General features: G+C 64.8%; 1 protein-coding gene across 1 annotated transcript; it reads right to left on the bottom strand.

The window, feature by feature from the left end:
* Positions 1 to 1001: 1001 nt before the first annotated feature.
* Positions 1002 to 11896, bottom strand: NCAN (neurocan). Its single transcript, XM_058859054.1, has 14 exons — positions 11824 to 11896; positions 10162 to 10563; positions 8798 to 8972; positions 8590 to 8717; positions 7309 to 7602; positions 6008 to 7066; positions 4813 to 5928; positions 4516 to 4632; positions 4312 to 4425; positions 3514 to 3672; positions 3351 to 3433; positions 3123 to 3267; positions 1892 to 2074; positions 1002 to 1150 (listed from the first exon to the last, which is right to left on the bottom strand). The coding sequence occupies exons 1-14, from the start codon at positions 11894 to 11896 to the stop codon at positions 1002 to 1004; spliced, it is 4197 nt and encodes a 1398-aa protein (XP_058715037.1).
* Positions 11897 to 21545: the final 9649 nt, after the last annotated feature.

Raw genomic sequence — 21545 nt, 5'->3', positions numbered from 1 at the left:
GGGGTGGGGAGGGGTCACCTGTAGTGACCGAAATGTCACAGCCCTGCGAGGGGACAGCGCGGGTGGCACGGGAACCTCGGGGGTGGGGGATTGAGGGTGTTTTAGGAGGGAATCACCCCAAAAAAATTCCAGCGGCATCTCCGCGCCTTGCGGGGCCGCGCTGGCCGGCGACAGGGACACGGGGGGCGGCCACCAGCGCGGTGACTCGCGGCGAGCGGGTGGCGAATGCGACACGGGGAGCCCCGGGGGAGATTTTGAGGCTGCTTGGAGTTGTTGGGGTGCCCCGGGAGCCGGGAGGAGGCAGCGGGGGAGCCCCGCCAGGCAGAGGGGGTCGCTGAACTGTTAAAAAAATTTATTAAAATGTCCAGCAGTACAGAAAGGCAGAGTCAGAAATGGGGAGGGGGCGTCAGGAGGGGGTCGGGGAGGGGAGGGGGACACGGCAGTCACGTCGCGGACAGCAGAGGTCGGGAAGCGCCGTACACACACACACACACACGCGCGCACGCCAACTCCAACGGGGACCCGAAACGAGCGGAACGGGGACAAAACCAAACCCAAAGCGCCCCCAAAGCCAGCGGGGACAGCGGCCCCGAGGCCACCGTGTCCCCCCCAGCCCCACCCCCGTGCCGGCCGCGGGGACCCCCAGAGGTGCTGGGGCAGGGAAATGGGGGCGCTGCTAAAAAACCAGAGCCAGCCCAGGTGGGATATTGGGGAGGGGGCTGCCTGATTCACCCCCGATTTGGGGACAGGGACAGAGCCCGGTTTGGGGAGGGGTCCCTGTGCGGGGCTGGGGGCTCCAGCCCGGGCCGGGGGCGCTGAGCGTGGGACATGCAGGGAGGGCTGGGGACGCACACGCAGCCGCCCCCTCCGGATCCTATTCCCTACGGGGCCGGGCATCCTAAGGAGCTAAAGCCAAAAGGGGGTTAAAAAAGAGGGGAGGGGAGAGGGTGGGAGAGGGGCGGGGGGGACATGGCCACGTCCCCCTTTGTGCTCGCCCGGCTCTAGAAGTAGTGGCCCTCCTCCATGCCGTCCAGCCGGAGGTGCTGCCGGTGTTTTCGCCGCTCCTTGCGGGCTTTGTGCTGGTGGTGCTGCCGGTGCTGGTGGCTGTGCCGGTGCCGCCGGTGCCGCCGCGCTCGGTGCGACCGCCTGGCTAACGGGGGGCAAGGACGGGGGCGAGGCGGGGGTCAGGGAGCGGTTCCTGACCCCCTCCGGGTGTGGTGAGGGGTGTTAGGATGTTCCTGAGTTATTTTATGTTGTTTTGTGTTTGTAGCTGTTGGCCTGGACTGCTCTCATCCCCCCTCTCCTCTCTCTCCCCGCGCACCCGTGAGCTCTGTGAGCTCGCTCCTGCACCTGTGCAGGCATCCCAAAAAGTCCTATTATTATTATTATTACTATTATTATTATTATTATTATCATCATCATCATCATCATCATCATTATCATTACTATTACTATTATAATATTTATTTATTTATTTATTTATTTATTTAATTATTATAAATATTATTATTATATTATCTTATTAGCGTGTTTAACCTGGATTTGCAGAAAGTTTGTAAATGTGCTGGCTGTAGAAAATGTTTTTTTTTTTTGGATGTTCCCACCCTCCGAAGAAGCCCTTGCTAAAAGAAACACCCCAGACCCCAATCTTTTATCTCATCCTCCGGAGTTCCCTTCACAGAAATAAACCGTGAAACAGAACCCAGCGGAGGAATTTCCCCACCTTCTTTATTTACTGATTAAAATACTGAATCAGCCAGCTCAAATCCTCCTGGAAGCCGGAGTGAGGAAAAAAAAAACAACAACCCAATCCCTGAGCTAAGCTGAGCCACTCCGAGCACCCTCCCACCCTGCGCAGCCCCCCGAGACCCCCCGGAACCTCCCCACTAACGTTTTGTGCAGAGGATTTTGGGCCGGTCCCATTTGCCGGTGCTGTGGCACTTGATGGTGGGGACGTGGCGCTGGGTGAAGCCCTCGTGGCACTGGTAGCGCACGCTGGAGTGGATGTTGTACTTCTCCTTCTTCTTTCCCACCGGGAAAGCGTTCGGCACCTCCGGGGGGGGCCCGCACAGCACTGGGAGAGGGGGGGACGGAGCTCCGTCACCCCCCTGGCGCTGGGAGTTACTGGGAGTTACTGGGAGTTACTGGGAGTTACTGGGAGTTACTGGGAGGAGGGGACAAGGGACACCAGTCCGGGCCACCCCCTCCCCGCGCCGCTGGGGACACCGCTGGTGGCTTTGGGAGGGGCTCGTCCGCCAGGTGTTCCCAGGGTTTAATTGGTTAATTAATGGCTTTATTGGGGCGTCATTAGAGCGCGGGGCGGGGAGGAGCAGCTGGAGGAACGGAATGGGAAGGGATGGGAATTTAATGGTAATTTAACGGGAATTTAATGGGAATTGAATGGGAATTTAATGGGAGCAAAGGGAAGAAACCGGAGCGCTGAGGGAGGGTTGGGCAGGGGGAAAGGGAGGGAAATTGGAGATTTGGGAGAGAACTGCTGGAGCTCGCCCAGGGGAAGGGCTGGGAAAGGTTGGCTGGGGGTGGGGACAGCGGGGATGGAGGGATGGGGACACGGGGGAGTTTGGGATGGGGACAGGGAAATTGTGGAATGGGGATGAGGACACCGGGACCCGCGGGATGGGGACACCGGGGACTGTGGGATGGGAACAGGGATGTCAGGAATTGTGGAATGGGGATGGGGACACCGGGGACTGCAGGATGGGGACAGGGATATCAGGACCTGCAGGATGAAGATGGGGACACCGGGGACTGCGGGATGGGGACAGGGATGTCAGGACCTGCAGGATGAAGATGGGGACACCGGGGACTGCGGGATGGGGACAGGGATGTCAGGGACTGCAGGATGGTGATGAGGACACCACGGACTGTGGGATGGGGACAGGGATGTCAGGAATTGTGGAATGGGGACGGGGACACCGGGGACTGCAGGATGGGGACAGCAGGGACTGCAGGATGGGGACAGGGATATCAGGACCTGCAGGATGAAGATGGGGACACCACGGACTGCGGGATGGGGACACCAAGGACTGCGGGATGGGGACACCAAGGACTGCAGGACGGGGCCAGCGGGACCTGCAGGCCGGGGGTGGCGGGGGCGCTACCTGTGCCCTTCTTGCAGATGTAGGGCAGGTTGTAGTTGCAGGGCACATCGTTCCACTTGCCGATCTCGTGGGACACCAGCACCACGCAGTCCTCCCCTCCCGCGAAGAAGTTGTCGGGCTGGTTCTCCCGCCAGTTCTCGTATTGCTGCGGGGCCACCAGGGAGGGTGACACCCCCCGCACCCCCTTCCCGCGCCCCGAGCCCCCCCTCGGACCCCCAAAACCCTCACCAAGCCGGTGTTGTCCGTCCACTGGAAGTCCTGCTCCACGATGCGGTCGTTGAGGCCGATCCAGGTGTTCTCGTGGCCGAAGCCTGCGGGGAGAGGCAGCCGCGGCTCGCACGGAGGGGACGAGCAGAGCCCGGGGAGGGGGCTCCGGGGACCCCCAGCCCACCGTTGATGAAGCCGTGCTCCTCCTGCGAGTGGATGCTGGTGAGGTGCCCGGCCCGGCGGCGACAGTCGCGCTCCGCGTCCTCCCAGGAGCGCCGGCGGGAGAAGTAGCGGTAGCAGTGGCCCTGGAACTTGTGCCAGTTGTGGTCACAGCCCTCCGTGTCTGCGGGGACACCAGCGGCGACAGTGGCCGCAGGGCGAAGGGCCGGCCCACAGCCCCGCCCTCAGGGGTTTGTGTCGCCTTGGAGCCCCCCCAGAGCCGCAGGGGTGGGCAGTGTCCCGGTGGTGGCACTGGGGGACACTGGGGGACACTGAGGGCTGGGTGACAGAGGTGACAGAGCCGCGGTGACAGATAGGGGCACTGGGAGACACTGGGGGACACAGGGGGACACCGGGGGCAGAGCAATGTCCCCACAGTGACACTGGGGGACACCGGGGGGACACTGGGGGGGGACAGTGCGGGACACCGGGGGCAGGGCAATGTCCCCGTGGTGGCACAGGGGGACAGCGGGGGCAGAGCAGTGTCCCCACAGTGACACAGGGGGACACCGAGGGCTGGGCAATATCCCCACGGTGACACATGGGGACACAGGGAGACACCGGGGGCTGGGCAATGTCCCCACGGTGACACAGGAGTGACACTGGGGGACACCGGGGGCTGGGCAATGTCCCCACAATGACACTGGGAGACACCGGGGGCTGGGCAATGTCCCCACAATGACACAGGGGGACACCGGGGGCTGGGCAATGTCCCCACGGTGACACAGGGGTGACATTGCGGGACACCGGGGGCTGGCCCCACCTTTCTCGCAGCGGCTGCCGCCGTAGCTGGGCAGGCAGAGGCACACGAAGGAATTGACCTCGTCGATGCAGGTGCCGCCGTTCTGGCACGGGCTGGACAGGCAGTCATCGATGTCTGCGGGGACACGGGCGGCTGTGGGGCTGCCGCCACCCCCGGGGCCGTGCGCTGCCCGCCCCGCTCCGTTCCCGGAGCCCCGGCGCTCACCGATCTCGCAGTTCTCTCCGGTGAAGCCCGGGGCGCAGCTGCAGCCGCACACGGTGCCGTTGGCCCGGCTCGTCCCTCCGTGCAGGCACGGGTTGTTGTGGCACGGCTCGGCCGGAGCTGCGGGGCGGCAGCGCTGCCCTGAGCCGGCCTGGGGGGGTCCTGGGTGCCCCCCGACCCCCGCCCGACTCCATCCCCTCGGCTCCCAGACGGGAGATTCGGATAAAAGCAGCGACGCCGCCCGAACCTCCGCCTCCAAACCTCCCGCCGGGCCCGTCGGTGCCGGTGCCCGCAGCTCACCGTGCCCGCTGGCGTTGCCGGTGCCCACCCAGGCCAGCAGCTCCCGCTCGTCCAGCGCCGGCTCCTCGCCGCTGCCGCTGTCGGTATCCAGCAGCGGGGACCCCCCCGCGCCCCCCAGCTCCGGCTCGGCCGAGGGCTCAAAGAGCAGCCCCGAGCTCGGGGACCCCGCGGGCTCTGTCCCCCCCGGGCGGGGGACACCGGGGGACGGCCAGGGCCCGCGGGTGGCCGAGCCGAGGGGCGCGGGGGGCTCTTCCCTCTTGGCCTCCCCGGAGGAATCCTCCTCGCCGGGGGCTGGGGGAGCGCCCTGGTGGCTGGGGACAGTTGGGGGGTCGGGGGGTTGCCGGGGGCCCGGGGGGGACAGGAGGAGCTGCTCGGCTGCCCCCGGCTCCAGCTCGGAGCGGTGGGTGGGCTGTGGCTCTGGGGGAGCGAAGCCCGTGGACCCCTCCTCGGCCACCGGCTCCGCCTCCTCCGGCCGCTCGGTGCTGGCCCACAGCACCACCTCGGTGGCCGCGGGGGAAGGGGACGCTGAGGGGACATCCCAGCCCGGGGGGGACGCGGCCGCTTCGCTGCTGGGCTCGGCCGCGTCATTCCCAACATCCCTGGGTTTCTCCGGCTGCTCCCGGCTGGGCTCGGCCGCCCCGTGGGGAGCCGTGGGGCCGGAGCGGCCCCGGGGCCCCGGGGAAGCCCCCTCGGTGTGGCCGGGGGTGGCGCGGTGTCCCTCGGAGGGTCCCTCGGGCTGCAGGAATGTCACCGCCTTCCTCTGCCTCTCCAGCGCGCCGTCCCCCGGGGCCCCGCTGCCGTCCCCGGTGTCCCCGCGGGGCTGCGGGGACAGCTCGGGACCCTCGGCCACCAGCGGGGCCGGGGGCAGCGGGGGCAGCGGGGGCACGGAGCCCTCCTGGGAGGGGGGGTCCCCAGAGAAGTCCTCGGTGGCATCGGCGGGTGGCCTCGGGGAGTCCCCGCGGGCGCTGGGGACGCGGGGCTGGGCGGGGATGTCCCGGTGGTCCCGAGCCTCGCGGGGAGCGGCGGGGGACGGGAACGGCACGGGGGGGGTCCCTGCGGGGGTCCCTGAGCCCCTCGGCGACAGGGACACGGGGGAGGTGGCCGCGGCCACCAGCTCTGCAAGAGATGGCACCGGCAAGGGGTCACCGAGGGGTGACCGCGCTGGGAGCCCCCGGCCGTGTCTGCGGTCACTCACCGGGGCTGATCTTCTCCTCCAGAGCCTCGGGGGGCGCCTGGGGACCCTCCCGGCCGGGGCTCCCGCTGCCACCTCGGGGGAGGCTCCGCAGCTCCACGGCCTGGCTGACAATTCCCGCTGTCACCGCCGGGTCCCCAGCTGTCACCGTAGGGTCCTCAGATGCCACCGCGGGGTCCTCAGATGCCACCGTGGGGTCCTCAGGTGCCACCGTGGGGTCTCCAGGTGCCACCGTGGGGTCCTCAGCTGTCACCGTGGGGTCCTCAGCTGTCATCGCGGGGTCCTCAGGTGCCACCGTGGGGTCCTCAGCTGCCACCGTGGGGTCCCCAGCTGTCACCGTGGGGTCCTCAGATGCCACCGCGGGGTCCTCAGATGCCACCGCGGGGTCCCCAGCTGTCACCGTGGGGTCCCCAGGTGCCACCGCGGGGTCCCGGCTGTGCCTCTGGAGCTGGAAGTAGCGCCCGTTCAGGCCGGGGTAGCTCCTCCTCGGGGCGCTGGAGCTGCCCGGGGGGGTGCCGGGGGTCTCCGGGGCCGCGCTGGGCACCGTCCCCAGCCCAGCCGGTGCCAAGGACGAGCCGGGGCCGTGCTCGGGGGCTGCGCTCCGGGAATGCGACAGGAAGGTGGCCGGGGGTTCCTCAGAGTCTCCTTGTGCCGGGCTGGCGCTGGGAGGATCCCACCGGGAGCTCTCCGGATCCTGATCCAGCGCGTTGAGAGCCTCCTCCTCGTGGGGCCACGCCAGCGAGGTGGCCGCGGTGGGCGGCAGCGATGTCGCAGCGCCCGTGGCCAAGCCCGGAGCCGCCGGTGCCGGTGGCAGGGCAGTGACCGGGAGGTCCCCGCGCTGCCCCACCGGGCTGCCCCGGGCCGGCCGCAGCTGCTCGTCCTCATCCTCGCCCAGCCCCGCGGGCCCCGGCGGTGGCAGGAGGTGGTGGCGGTCGCGGGGGATGTCGCGGGTGTCCCCCGATGTGCCCAGCTCCTCGCTGTGCTCCACCAGCACGTTGTCGCTGCTCGGCGGCTCGGGCGTGGGCGGCACCGGCAGCACCGCCTCCTCCGCGTCCCCCGCGGCTGCGGGGACACCGCGAGCATCAGCGGTGGCACCCGGGGGGTGGCACCGCAGCCCCCCCGCCAGTGCCAGCACCGAGCACCGCACCCAGCTGGAGCTGCGCCCCCTCCCAGCGCCGCTCCGCCTCATTTATGTCATTAATTCCCTAATTAAATATTCATCCGCAGCGATTTTCCCGGCCGCGCCCACCGATCCCGGAGGGAAGGAGGGAGCGGCCGGGGGGCTCCGGGGGGCTCCCCCTCACCTTTGTAGCAGTAAGCGTCGAATCTGGAGGCGGCGGGGGGGAAACCGGTGCGGTTTGGGAACTGGTAGAGGGTCCGCACCCCCGAGGCCTCTCCCCCGCACTTCCTGCGGGGCTGGCGGATGGGGTAGCGCACGCTGCCATCGGCCAGCCAGCCCGGGTCGCACTGGTCCAGCCCCTCTCTCCAGGCCAGGTAGAGCTGGCCCGTGGTGGCCAGCGATGCCCCCCGGCTCCGGCAGTGCCTGCGGGCGCCCTGCCAGGTGAAGCGGCCCGGCTCGGTGGCGTAGAACACGGTCCCTGCGGGAGAGGGGACGCGTTGGGGACACGGCCACAGCCGGAGGAGCCGAGCGGAGCTTTTGGGGTGTCCTGGGTGAGGGTGCCAAACTGGGCACCCACCCGGCAAGCGGACCGCGGGTGGGGGGCGTGCACGGAGATGTGGCCACGGAGGGACATCCCTGGGCACCCATGGGCACAAAGGGACATCCCTGGGCACCCCTGGGCACCAAGGGCCACCCCTGGACACCCCTGGGCACCAAGGGCCACCCCTGGGCACCCCGGGATACCCCTGGTCACCCCTGGATACCCCATGGCACCTCTGGATACCCCTGGACACCCCTCGATACCCCTGGACATCCCTGGGCACCCCTGGGCACCCCTGGGCACCAAGGGCCACCCCTGGACACCCCTGGATACCCCTGGTCACCAAGGGCCACCCCTGGACATCCCTGGACACCCCTGGTCACCAAGGGCCATCCCTGAGCACCCCTGGTGACCAAGGGCCACCCATGGTGACCAAGGGCCACCCCTGGACACCCCTGGGCACCAAGGGTCACTCCTGGACACCCCTGGTGACCAAGGGCCACCCCTGGTGACCAAGGGCCACCCCTGGTGACCAAGGGCCACCCCTGGACACCCCTGGCCACCCCTGGACATCCCTGGGCACCCCTGGTGACCAAGAGCCACCCCTGGACACCCCTGGTGACCAAGGGCCACCCCTGGACACCCCTGGCCATCCCTGGACATCCCTGGTGACCAAGGGCCACCCCTGGACACCCCTGGCCATCCCTGGGCACCCCTGGTGACCAAGGGCCACCCCTGGACACCCCTGGTCACCAAGGGTCACTCCTGAACACCCCTGGGCACCAAGGGCCACCCCTGGACACCCCTGGCCATCCCTGGGCACCCCTGGTGACCAAGTGCCACCCCTGGACACCCCTGGTCACCAAGGGCCACCCCTGGTGACCAAGTGCCACCCCTGTCCCCCTCCCGGCTCGCAGCCCTTGCCTCGCAGCTCCCGGGAGTAGCAGTACACATCGTAGAGCTCGGCGGGCTCCCTGCGCCCGTAGCTGCGCACGCCGGGGAGGCTGTTGCGGTCTCCGTAGCAGCCGGGCCGGGACAGGGTGATCGGGTACCTGCCGGGACGGGCACGGTGGGCGCTGGGCTCCGCGGGGAGAGGCTCCCGGGGGGTCCCCGGGGGTCCCCGCGCACTCACCGCACGCTCTGGTCGCTGAGCCAGCCCGCGTCGCAGTTGTCGTAGCCGTCCTCGAAGGCGGCCTGGAGGTGCTGGGGGGAGGCGATGACGGCGGAGTTGTCGCGACAGGCGCGACGGGCGGCGGGGAAGCTCAGGGCGTAGCGCTGGCCCGCGGGCCGGTAGTGGAACACAACGCCTGGGGGGGCACGGAGAGGGGAGATGGTACCGGGGGGCACCGGGGGGCACCGGGGGTCGTGTGCGGTCCGAGGGGTGCAGGAGGGGCACGGGGGGTGCAGGGATGGTTTTGGGGTTCATGGGGTACAGAAGCACCGTGGGGCGCTTGGGAGGAGCGGCTTGGAGGGGGTGCGGGGGTGCCTGGGGGGCGCGGCTGTGGTGGAGGGCGCAGGGTGCATGGGGTGGGCAGGAACTGTGGGGTGCGGGGAAAAATAATGGGGTGGGGGGAACAAATGGGGCTCAGGGAGTAAATGGGGATCAGGGAACAAATAGGGTTCAGGGAATAAATGGGGTTTAGGGAATAAATGGGATTTAGGGAATAAATGGGGTTTAGGGAATAAATGGGGTTCAGGGAACAAATAGGGTTCAGGGAATAAATGGGGTTTAAGGAATAAATGGGGTTCAGGGTACAAATGGGGCTCAGGGAATAAATGAGGTTTAGGGAATAAATGGGGTTCAGGGAATAAATGGGATTTAGGGAATAAATGGGGTTCAGGGAATAAATGGGGCTCAGGGAGTAAATGGGGTTTAGGGAATAAATGGGATTTAGGGAATAAATGGGGTTCAGGGAACAAATGGGGTTTAGGGAATAAATGGGGCTCAGGGAGTAAATGGGGTTCAGGGAATAAATGGGATTTAGGGAATAAATGGGGTGCAGGGTACAAATGTGATTTAGGGAATAAATGGGATTTAGGGTATAAATTCGGTTCAGGGAATAAATTTGGTTTGGGGACCAAATGGGGTTCGGGGAACAAATGGGATTTAGGGTACAAACGTGATTTAGGGTACAAATGGGGTTCAGGGAACAAATGGGATTTAGGGTACAAATGGGGTTCAAGATACAAATGGGGTTCAGGATACAAATGGGGTTTAGAGACCAAAAGGGATTTAGGGAATAAATGTGGCTTAGGGAATAAATGGGGTTCAGGATACAAATAGGGTTTAGGGAATAAATGGGGTTCAGGATATAAATGGGGTTTAGGGTACAAATGGGGTTTAGGGACCAAATGGAGCTCACAGCTCCCATGGGGGTGCCCATCTCCCCCTGAATGCCCAACTCCCCCACCTCCCCTCTGCCCCGGGGGCTTCGCGACCCCTCCAGCTCCCCCCGGGCCGTGTCCCCGCTGTCCCCGCGGCCGTGTCCGGCTCACCCGTCACCTCCAGCGGCAGCAGGTCCTGCTCATCATCGATGCCGGCCACCACCTCGCAGCGGTAGAGCCCCGCGTCGCTGGCGCGGGCCGCCCGCAGCTGCAGGGTGGCGTTGGAGCGGTCCCGGGGGTACCCGGGCAGCGCCACTCGCCCCTCGTAAGCCTTCACCACCTTCACCGCGTTGTCCTTGGCCACCAGGATGGGCACGTCCTCCCTCTGGCCGGTGGCCGAGCGCACCTTGCTCCATTTGACGCGGGGAGGCTCCGGGGGCTCGTTGGGCCCCAGGGAAGCCGAGGGGTGCAGGAGGAAGAGGCAGGGCAGAGTCACCGGCTCCCCCAGCCCGACGCGCAGCGCCTGGTGCTGCACCCTGGTGATGTGGATCACCTTCCCCTCGTCCTGCGAGCCTGCGGGCAGAGCGGCCGGGCTGCTGCGGTCACAGCGGGGGAGGGCTGGGGGGCACCGCGGGGGCTCGGGGGGCTCCGCTCCTGAGCGCCCCAGGAGGAGCAGGAGCAGGGGGGATGGATTGGGATAAAGCGCGGCCGCCCCATCGAGCGGCTGCGGCCCGACCTTGACCCCTCTGGGGCCGAGCCCCCCAACTCGGGAGGGGTCCACGCCCCCCAATCCCACCCCCAGCCCCCCCTGGATGTCCCCAGGCTGTGGCCACTGCTCTGCGCCCGTGGGTGCCACGCGGCTCCCAGGGGACACCAGCACCGCCCTGTCCCTGCCCGCAGGGCCAGAGATGCAGCCTGACCACGGTGGAAAAGCCACGGCCGCGCTGGGGTGAAGCCTGGCAGGACTGTGACCACCTTCATCCTCATCCTCATCTTCATCCTCATCCTCATCCTCATCCTCACCCTCATCCTCATCCTCATCCTCATCCTCACCCTCATCCTCCTCATCCTCATCCTCATCCTTATCCTCATCCTCATCCTCATCCTCCTCATCCTCATCCTCGTCCTCGTCCTCGTCCCCGTCCTCGTCCTCATCCTCATCCTCATCCTCATCCTCGTCCTCATCCTCATCCCCCTCCTCCTCCTCCTCCTCCTCATCCTCCTCATCCTCATCCTCATCCTCATCCTCATCCTCATCCTCATCCTCATCCTCATCCTCATCCTCATCCTCATCCTCATCCTCATCCTCATCTTCACCTCATCCTCATCGTCCTCCCCCTCCTCCTCCTCCTCCTCCCGCACTAATCCCGTCCCAGCCTGGGCAGTCTCCCCGCGCCGCCGCCACAAATCCCCCGCGTCTCGGACCCCCCTGGACCCCCCGGTGGGCTCAGGGACCGCCTGGGGGTCGGGGACAGCCACTAATCCCCCCCCGGGACCTTCCTCCCCCACCCTCCCCTCGCCCCGGGCTCTTCGGGGCTCTGGGCCATCCCAGAGGGTGTCCCCGCCGCGGGGGACAGGGGGGGACAGGGCTCGGAGCCCCGGTAAATCCCCGGGGGGCTCAGCGGGGCCGTGGGGAGGGGGCTCAGCGGGATTAAGGATTTAAGGTCTCGCCTGCAGCGATCCCGAGGCGGGGAGGGGGCTCGGCGGCCTGGGGGGGTTTCTCCCTCACTAATCCCGCCGGGTTAATTACTGCCCGTCACCATTTACCGCGGCGCGGAGTTCATTATTTATTGCTGCTCGGCCTCTAATTAGCGCGGGGAGCCGAGCACTTACCCAGGAGGGCGATGGGGAGGAGGGAGAGCCCGAGCAGGAGCCAGCAGGCGGCATCGCCCATCACATGGACCATCCTTGACCTGCGGGGACAGCGGAGCTGCCAGCCCGGGGGGCGAGCGGTGGCCCCGGGAGGAGCGGGGAGAGCCCCGGGATGAGGATCCGGCGGGGGTGGCACTCCACCCGCGGTGGTGTCCCCGAGGTACCCCGGGTGTGGCCCCTGGAGCTCCCCCCCGTCCTTCTGCTCCCCTGGGGGGTCTCTGAAGCGTCTGGGGGGCGGCAGCAGAGGGGATTTGGGTGCTGCTGGTGTGGGCACAGCCATCAGCTGGGGTGTGACACCGGCACCCTGCTCCCAGCACGGCTCCAGCAGATGTGGCACAACCATCACTGGGTGCTCACCATCATCATCATCACCCAAATCACACCATTATCATCATCCAAATCCCACCCAAATCACCCAAATCCCACCATCATCATCACCCAAATCACACCATCATCATCACCCAAATCCCACCATCATCATCACCCAAATCCCACCATCATCATCACTGGGTGCCCACCATCATCATCATCCAAATTACACCATCATCATCATCATCACCCAAATCCCACCATTATCATCACCCAAATCCCACCCAAATCACCCAAATCCCACCATCATCATCACCCAAATCCCACCCAAATCACCCAAATCCCACCATCATCATCACCCAAATCCCACCATCATCATCACTGGGTGCCCACCATCATCATCATCCAAATTACACCATCATCATCATCATCACCCAAATCCCACCATTATCATCACCCAAATCCCACCCAAATCACCCAAATCCCACCATCATCATCACCCAAATCCCACCCAAATCACCCAAATCCCACCATCATCATCACCCAAATCCCACCATCATCATCACCCAAATCCCACCATCATCATCACCCAAATCCCACCACCATCACCTGCCATGGGCACAACCATCACCCAGTGCCCAAAATCGTCACCCAGTGCCCAAAACTGTCACCAAGTGCCCAAAATCATCACCAGGTGCCAACCACCACCATCTCTTGGTGCCCAAAATCATCACCTGGCACCCAAAATCACCACCAAGTGCCCAAAATCATCACCAAGTGCCCAAAATCATCACCAAGTGCCCACAATCATCACCCAGTGCCCAAAATCACCACCAAGTGCCCAAAATTGTCACCAGATTCTCACCACCACCATGTCCTGGTGCCCAAAATCATCACTCAGTGCCCAAAATCATCACCAGGTGCCCACAATCATCACTCAGTGCCCAAAATCATCACCCAGTGCCCAAAATCGTCACCAGATTCTCACCACCACCATCTCTTGGTGCCCAAAATCGTCACCTGGTGCCCAAAATCGTCACCCAGTGCCCAAAATCATCACCCAGTGCCCAAAATCATCATCAGATTCTCACCACCACCATCTCTTGGTGCCCAAAATCATCACCTGGTGCCCAAAATCATCACCCAGTGCCCAAAATCACCACCAAGCGCCCAAAATCATCACCAGATTCTCACCACCACCATCTCCTGGTACCCAAAATCATCACCCAGTGCCCAAAATCACCACCAAGTGCCCAAAATCATCACCAGATTCTCACCACCACCATCTCCTGGTGCCCAAAATCATCACTTGGTGCCCACAATCATCACTCAGTGCCCAAAATCATCACTCAGTGCCCAAAATCATCATCAGATTCTCACCACCATCATCACCCAGTGCCCAAAATCATCACCCAGTGCCCAAAATCATCACCAGATTCTCACCACCACCATCTCCTGGTGCCCAAAATCATCACTTGGTGCCCACAATCATCACCTGGTGCCCAAAATCATCACCAAGTGCCCAAAATCATCACCAAATTCCCACCACCATCATCACCCAGTGCCCACAATCATCACCCAGTGCCCAAAATCATCACCAAATTCCCACCACCATCATCACCCAGTGCCCAAAATCATCACCCAGTGCCCAAAATCATCACTCAGTGCCCAAAATCATCACCAGGTGCCCACGGCCACCATCCAGCTCCCCTCACAGCCATCACTCAGCCTCTGGGTGCCAAACCGGCTGAGCAGGGACACCCCCAGCACCCCCAAACCCCCAAATCCCAGAGATCCCCAACCAAAACCCATCTCCCACCCCACAGATCCACCCTGGAATTTGCTGCTCTCCGTTTTCCCCCACCCCAGACGGGGATTTGGGGACCACCCGACCTTTGGGGGACACCAGGAGCCCCCTGTGCTTCTCCAGCGGCCCCAAACCGAGTCTCAGCCTCACCCCCCATCCCAATGTTCCATTTTCCAGCCCTCCGTGCCTCCTCCTGTCCCTTTTATGGGACAAAAATAGAAAGAAAGAGCGAAACGGCGAGAAAAAAGAGCCCCCCCGTGTTCTGCCTGGCAAAGGGACTTTTTTGGGGATGAAAACCGCGTTTTATCTGATTTCTTCTCAAGAATAAAGCCCTGGCAGCCCCTTCCCCACCGCGGGCAGCTCTGTCCCTGAAGCCAAGCGCTGGGAGATTCCCGGGGTCAGGAATGGGATGAGCCTTTGCCCAGATAAATCTTCCAGGAGCTGGAAAATCCCAAAAAGCAGCCCCGGCTCCTTCATCCCTGCCCGGAGATGCTCCAGGAAGGAAATTCCTCCAGGGCAGCCTGAACAGCACCGAACTTTTCCCTTTTTTCCCACTCCAGGGGGAAAAATTAAAATTTCCTCGGTACTTTCGGGCTCGGGAGGTTCCGGTTCCTCCCGGAAATGGTGATTTTGATTAATTAATGAAGTGTTAATTGTGGCTTTCTGGGGTGGCCAGGACTGAGAAACAGCGCGGTGACCTTGGTGGGTGCGGGGTGGGGACATCGGGTGAAGGATGGGGACATTGAGTGAGGGATGGGGACATTGAGAGTGGGATGGGGACATTGGGTGAGGGATGGGGACATTGGGTGAGGGATGGGGACATCGGGTGTGGGATGGGGACATCAGGTAGGGGATGGGGACATTGGGTGAGGGATGGGATGAGATGGGATCCAGGGATGGGACCCAGGGATGGGACCCAGGGATGGGATCCAGGGATGGAATCCAGGGATGGGACCCAGGGATGGGATCCAGGGATGGGATCCAGGGATGGGATCCAGGGATGGGATCCAGGGATGGGATCCAGGGATGGGATGGGATCCATGGATGGGATCCAGGGATGGGATCCAGGGATGGGATGGGATCCAGGGATGGGACCCAGGGATGGGATCCATGGATGGGATGGGACCCAGGGATGGGATCCAGGGATGGGATCCATGGATGGGATCCAGGGATGGGATCCAGGGATGGGATCCAGGGATGGGACCCAGGGATGGGATCCAGGGATGGGATCCAGGGATGGGATCCACAGATGGGATCCAGGGATGGGATCCAGGGATGGGACCCAGGGATGGGATCCAGGGATGGGATCCAGGGATGGGACCCAGGGATGGGATCCAGGGATGGGATCCAGGGATGGGATCCAGGGATGGGACCCAGGGATGGGATCCAGGGATGGGATGGGATCCAGGGATGGGACCCAGGGATGGGATCCAGGGATGGGATCCAGGGATGGGATCCAGGGATGGGATGGGATCCAGGGATGGGATGGGATCCATGGATGGGATCCAGGGATGGGATCCAGGGATGGGACCCAGGGATGGGATCCACAGATGGGATCCAGGGATGGGATGGGGGTCCCTGAGCCCACCCCAGGGGGTGCTGCTGGGGGCTGAGGGTTCAGGTTTTGGGGTCACACATCAGAGCCGTGGCCTTCCCTGACATCAGCGTTCCTGCAGGATTTGCTTTGGCAGCAGGAAAAGCGGGAAAGGCCGGGCCAGCAGCACCTGGGAGAGCTCAGCTGTCCCCAAAGTCCCCTCCCAGCAGGGCCAGGACGCTCCTCTGGGGACACCCGGCTGTCACCGCTGCCCTTGGCACACGCAGGGGACACATTCCCGCTCCTGTCCCTGTCCCTGCCCCGCTGAGCCCCCAAAGTGTCCCCCAGGGTCACGACAGGTGACACAGGGAGTGCCAGCCCTGCCGGGGCCACCACACGCGGTGTCCCCTCGCAAGGTCCCCGCGGCCGGGAAGTGTCCCCAGGACCGAATCCTTCCGTCCCCTCGTGACCCGGGAATGCGCAGCCACGCCGGGATTGAGGCAGTTCAGGGTGGCACTGTCACATCGTGTCCCTGTGGTGACATCGGGATCAGACCAGGATGGATCCCAGATCCCAGGGATTGAGGCAGTTCAGGGTGGCACTGTCACATCGTGTCCCTGCGGTGACACTGGGATCAGCCCGGGATGGATCCCAGATCCCCAGGGATTGAGGCAGTTCAGGGTGGCACTGTCACATCGTGTCCCTGCAGTGTCACCAGGATCAGACCGGATGGATCCCAGATCCCAGGGATTGAGGCACCCAGGGGTGGCACTGTCACATCGTGTCCCTGTGGTGACATCGGGATCAGCCCAGGATGGATCCCAGATCCCAGGGATTGAGGCACCCAGGGGTGGCACTGTCACATCGTGTCCCTGTGGTGTCACCGGGATCAGACCAGGATGGATCCCAGATCCCAGGGATTGAGGCAGTTCAGGGTGGCACTGTCACATCGTGTCCCTGTGGTGACACCGGGATCAGACCGGATGGATCCCAGATCCCAGGGATGAGGATCCAGCCAGGATTGAGGCACCCAGGGGTGGCACTGTCACATCGTGTCCCTGTGGTGACATCGGGATCAGTCCGGGATGGATCCCGGATCCCAGGGATTGAGGCAGTTCAGGGTGGCACTGTCACATCGTGTCCCTGTGGTGTCACCGGGATCAGTCCGGGATGGATCCCGGATCCCCAGGGATTGAGGCACCCAGGGGTGGCACTGTCACATCGTGTCCCTGCAGTGTCACCAGGATCAGCCCGGGATGGATCCCAGATCCCAGGGATGGGGATCCCCAGGGACTGAGGCACCCAGGGGTGGCACTGTCACATCGTGTCCCTGCAGTGTCACCAGGATCAGTCCGGGATGGGTCCCAGATCCCCAGGGATGGCTGGGCAGGGATTGAGGTAGTTCAGGGTGGCACTGTCACATCTTGTCCCTGCAGTGTCACCAGAATCAGCCCAGGATGGATCCCAGATCCCAGGGATGGGGATACCCAGGGATTGAGGCAGTTCAGGGTGGCACTGTCACATCGTGTCCCTGCGCTGACACCGGGATCAGCCCGGGATGGATCCCAGATCCCAGGGATGGGGATACCCAGGGATTGAGGCAGTTCAGGGTGGCACTGTCACATCCCGACCCTGTGGTGACACCGGGATCAGCCCAGGATGGATCCCGGATCCCAGGCAGGATCCAGCCGGGATTCCCAGGGCCAGCAGCCGCGGGTGTCACCACGCGGTGCCCGGGGGTGACAGCGGGGGTGGCACAGCGGCGGCGAGGCCACGGAGGTGGCCGGATCTCACAGCGGGGTGTCCCCGCAGTCAGGGCGGTGTCACCGTGACGTCCCCAAGGCCACGTGGCCCCCTCGGGGACAAGGAGCGTGTCCCTGTCCCCCTCCGCGTCCCAGCCCAACCGGGACAATCGCAGACGAGAGAAATTTAAAATAGCGGCGGTGCCAAACGCCCCCCCAAACCCCCCCGCCCCCCCAAAAGCCGGGTGAACATTGTCACATCTGTCACTAGCTGTCACCTCATGAATAATTCATCCCGCTCATGAATATGCAAAGCCGGGGCTGGTGATTAGCTTGAGCTGAAACGGAGCTTAATTCCACACAGGCCGCCGGGACCACCCGGTCAGTTTGGGGGTCACCTGTGCCCCCCGAGCTGCGCCGAGCCCGGGCTGGGCAGGAGCGGGGGGATCCCGGGGCGGGACAGAGGCGACATTTGGGACAGCGCTGGCGACACGGGATGGGGTGGCAGCACACAGGGAGCGCTGCCCACCCACCCGGGACATCGTTGTCCCCACCCTGGGGACCCCCCCCCAGCTCTGGGGGTGCCACCTGCGCAGGGCACCCCCCCTGACCTCTGCTGTCCCCGCGGGTCACCCCTGCCCGCGGTGCCACCGCCGCACAGGCGACATCCCGCTGCCCACCCCCACGGAGTGTCACCCCCCCGCTCCCCTCCCCGCTGCCACCCCGGGGGCTGCTCCTGCGCCCCCCACCCTTAACCCAGCCCCCTCCCCACAGCACCCACCTCCCTCCCTGGGTGTCCCCGCCGCCCCAGCGGGGACCGGGGGGGTCCTGCGGGGGTGTCCCCCGGGGCTGCGCGGCCGCGGCAGGAGCCCGGCGGCGGGGCCGGCTCGGCGTCCCCTCCTCTCTGCCCACAACAAAGGAATTCTGCAAACCTCGCTGCCGTCACATCTCACAGGCAACGTGATGCTCCCCGCTCCCCCCAGCCTGCCGGAATAAATTAGCACCTCGGGAAACTGTGATCCCGTCCAATATGGGCCCTTTGCCGGGTGCGATTTTTATTAGGCAGACAGTCTGCAGCCTTTATTTTAGAATTTGTTCCTCTTTTTTTTTTTTTTTTTTTTTTTTTTTTACCTATTTTATATTTTTTTACTCTTCTCTTTTTTTTTTTTTTTTTAATAAATATTTATTATTTTCGCCCCGTTTTCTGCCTCTCCCCGGCAAAACCCAAAGCGCCGCGGGAGCCCCAAAGCCGGCTCAGCATCGCTCCGAGCCCATCGCTGCCGGTGGCTCGGCCACACGCTGGGAGTGACCGCCGACACCCCTCCCGGTGCCCAGATCCGGGAGGAGACCCCCGGGCCGGTGGGCCTGGCACGGATCCAGGCCGCTGGCAGCGTTATCCCACCGATTTTGGGGTTGCCGAGCCCTGTCCGTACCCCTGTCCGTCCATCCATCCATCCATCCATCCATCCATCCATCCATCCATCCATCATCCGTCCGTCCGTCCGTCCGTCCGTCCGTCCATCCCGGCGCTGTGTCCCCGTGCTGGGGACATCCCCGCCGTGCCACTGCCTGCCCGCTGCTCTCCTGGCAGCCGGGGCCACCCCGGGATGGGGACATTCCCGGCTCCCGACCCGCCAGGGAGCCCCCGGTGTCACCAGCGAGGCAGCGGGGGGACACCTTGGTGACAACCACTGCTGTCCTGCCAGCCCTGGCCACCTCTGCTCGCCCTCTGTCCCCTGGGGGGCTCAGGGCACCGTGTCCCGCTGTCCCCAGCCGTGTCTGTCCCGCTGTCCTCAGTGCCGGTGCTCCCCGGTCCCTCTCAGCGTCCCCAGCCCGCAGAGCTCCGGTCCTGGCAGTGTCCCCCTGTCCTGGTGTCCCCCTGTCCTGGTGTCCCCCTGTCCTGGTGTCTCCACAGCTCCAGTGGCCACGCCCCCATTGTCCGGCTGTCCCGGTGCCCCCGATCCCCGCAGTGTCCCCAAGCCCCGCAGCTCCTGGAGTGTCCCCAGCATCACGCCAGGGCCACCACCCCACACCGAGTGTCCCCATCCCCACCGCGGCCCCAGCCCTGCTCTGACCCTCTCCTGCCACCACCGGTGCCACCGTCCCCATCCCCGCCACCGCCACCGGGACCCGCGGCCCCCCCAACCCCCGCATTCCCCAGCCCGGATCCATCCCGCTCCTGCCGTGGTGGCGCCGGTGTCGCCGCCGGTGTCGCCGCCCCCATCCCCGTCCCCGCAGCAGCGCCGGTGTCACCGGGCCCCGCATTCCCGCGGCCCCCGCCGCGCCCCCCGCCCGCATCCAGCCCTAGCGCTGCCGGTACCGGTACCGGTGGCAGTGTCGCTGTCACCGTCCCCATCCCCGCCACCGGGCCCCGCTCCCAGCGCGGATCAGTCCCGCTCCTGTCCCCGTCCCCACGGCCGGCCCGCAGCGGGGGCGGTGCCGGTGCCGGTGCCGGTGCCGGTGCCGGTGCCGGTGCCGGTGCCGGTGCCGGTGCCGGTGCCGGTGTCGCACGTACCTGCTCCGTGCTCAGGGCACGCCGGGACTCATCGCCGCCGCTAGAGCCGAGCACCGCCGCCGCCACCGGGGGCTTAAAAGCGGGGCTCGGAGAGGGGGGCAGCGGGCCGGGCCCCCCCGGAGGGGGCCGAGCCGGGCCGGGCCGGGCCAATCGCGGCTGGCGGCGGGCGCGGCCCCCCCCTCCCGCCCCCGCCGGTGCCGCCGGTGCCGCCGCCCGCCCGCACCTGCCCGCAGCGGCGGAGAACCCGCGCCCGCTCCGCGCTGCCCGGCGCAGGGCGAGGGGCGACCGCGCATGCGCCGCCCCCCCCCCCAAACCCGGGCCAACCCCCCCTTCCCTCCTCACCCCCCCCCCAAAAAACCGGGGCCGCCCCCTCCCCATCGAGCGGGGCCGCCTCTTGCACCCCATTCAGCGTGGGAAGGGTTGGGGGGTCCCTATAATGAGGGGGGGTCTCTAAGAGGGTGCTGAGAGGGGTGGGGGGGGGGTCCGTGGAATGGGGGGGCTCTGATGGGGGTGGGGTCCCCAAGAGGATGTGGGGGGGTCGCTGGAATGGAGGCAGGAAGAGAGAGAGGGGGGATCCTGCGGGATTTTTTGGGGGTGTTTCCAAAATGGGGAGCATTTTCCAGCCCCTTCCGCACCCCAAAATTCCCTTTGAGCCCTACAGGGGGCAACCCCAGCATCCTCCAGCCCCCCCTGCACCCCCGTCTGGGGCCGGAATGGGGGGCGAGGGGGGCTGGAAGATGCTGTGGGTGGATAAAGACTTCCAAAATCCCCAAATCCCCCCCCAAAAAAACCCGTGCGAGACTCTCCAAAGAGAGAAACGACCCCCCAAAAAAGGGGAAGAAAACCATCACTGATGGTTTGGTTGTTTTTTTTTTTGGGGGGGTGGTGAGGGTGTCACCTTCCCGCCGGTGACTGAAGAATGCCAGCCTGTCTCCCACGACTTGGCACCAAAAAAAACCCACCAAAAAAAAAAGAGAGAATCCCAAACCCCTCCCTATTTCGCCCATAGGATGGATCCGTGGAAACCCGAGAGCAAAGTTCTCATTTCCGACTCCATTGTGCCAGACTTTCGGTGGCGTTTCCTGCCTTTTGTGAGCCCCCCCTGCTCCGGCACAATCCCGGCGTTGCCGGCTCACAGAGCTCCTCTGTTCCCCTTCTTTTTATGTGGCTGCAGCTGCCGGGCCCGGCCCCACGGAGGTGCCCGAGCCTGGGGGACAGCGACAGGGGTCACCGTCCCCAGGGGGGTTTTGCCAAGGGGAATTGGGGAGAGGGTCCCAGGGTTGATATCCCGGTTTTTTCCCGCTCCCCGGAGGATGCGGACACCCTCCAGATGTCCCGTCCCGCTCTGGAGAGGGAACCCCCGGGTGGTTTTTTGGGGGTTTTTGGGGAGGAGGGTGTGGTTCCCTGTCCGGGGGGTGTCCGTGGGGTGAGGCCGGCTCTGAAATCCTCACCTGGGCGCTCTCTGGATGTCCCCGCTGCCCTCCACCACACCTGCAGCCCCAAATCCTCCCCTCCTGCTCCTCACCTTCCTAAATTCCACCTGGAAATCCGGCATGGGGCAGGGATGGGATGGATCCATGCCGGATTCCCAGCGGGAATTCCGGCTGGCCCCAGCACCTCCCACGGGTCACCCATCCCAAAAAACTCCACCGCAGCTGCTCGCAGCTCGACCCCCGAGCCTCCGAAGGGCCCCGGGGCCTCTCGGGGTCTCAAAGGGACCCCGGGCCATCCCCCAGGGGACACCGAGCCCCGGCGGAGGCACCGGGGATGTCACCG

Source organism: Poecile atricapillus, chromosome 28, assembly GCF_030490865.1.
Source record: "Poecile atricapillus isolate bPoeAtr1 chromosome 28, bPoeAtr1.hap1, whole genome shotgun sequence".
Taxonomy (NCBI): Eukaryota; Metazoa; Chordata; class Aves; order Passeriformes; family Paridae; genus Poecile; species Poecile atricapillus.
The sequence above is the reverse complement of the archived record's forward strand: the minus strand, read 5'-3'. Positions and strand labels throughout refer to the sequence as shown.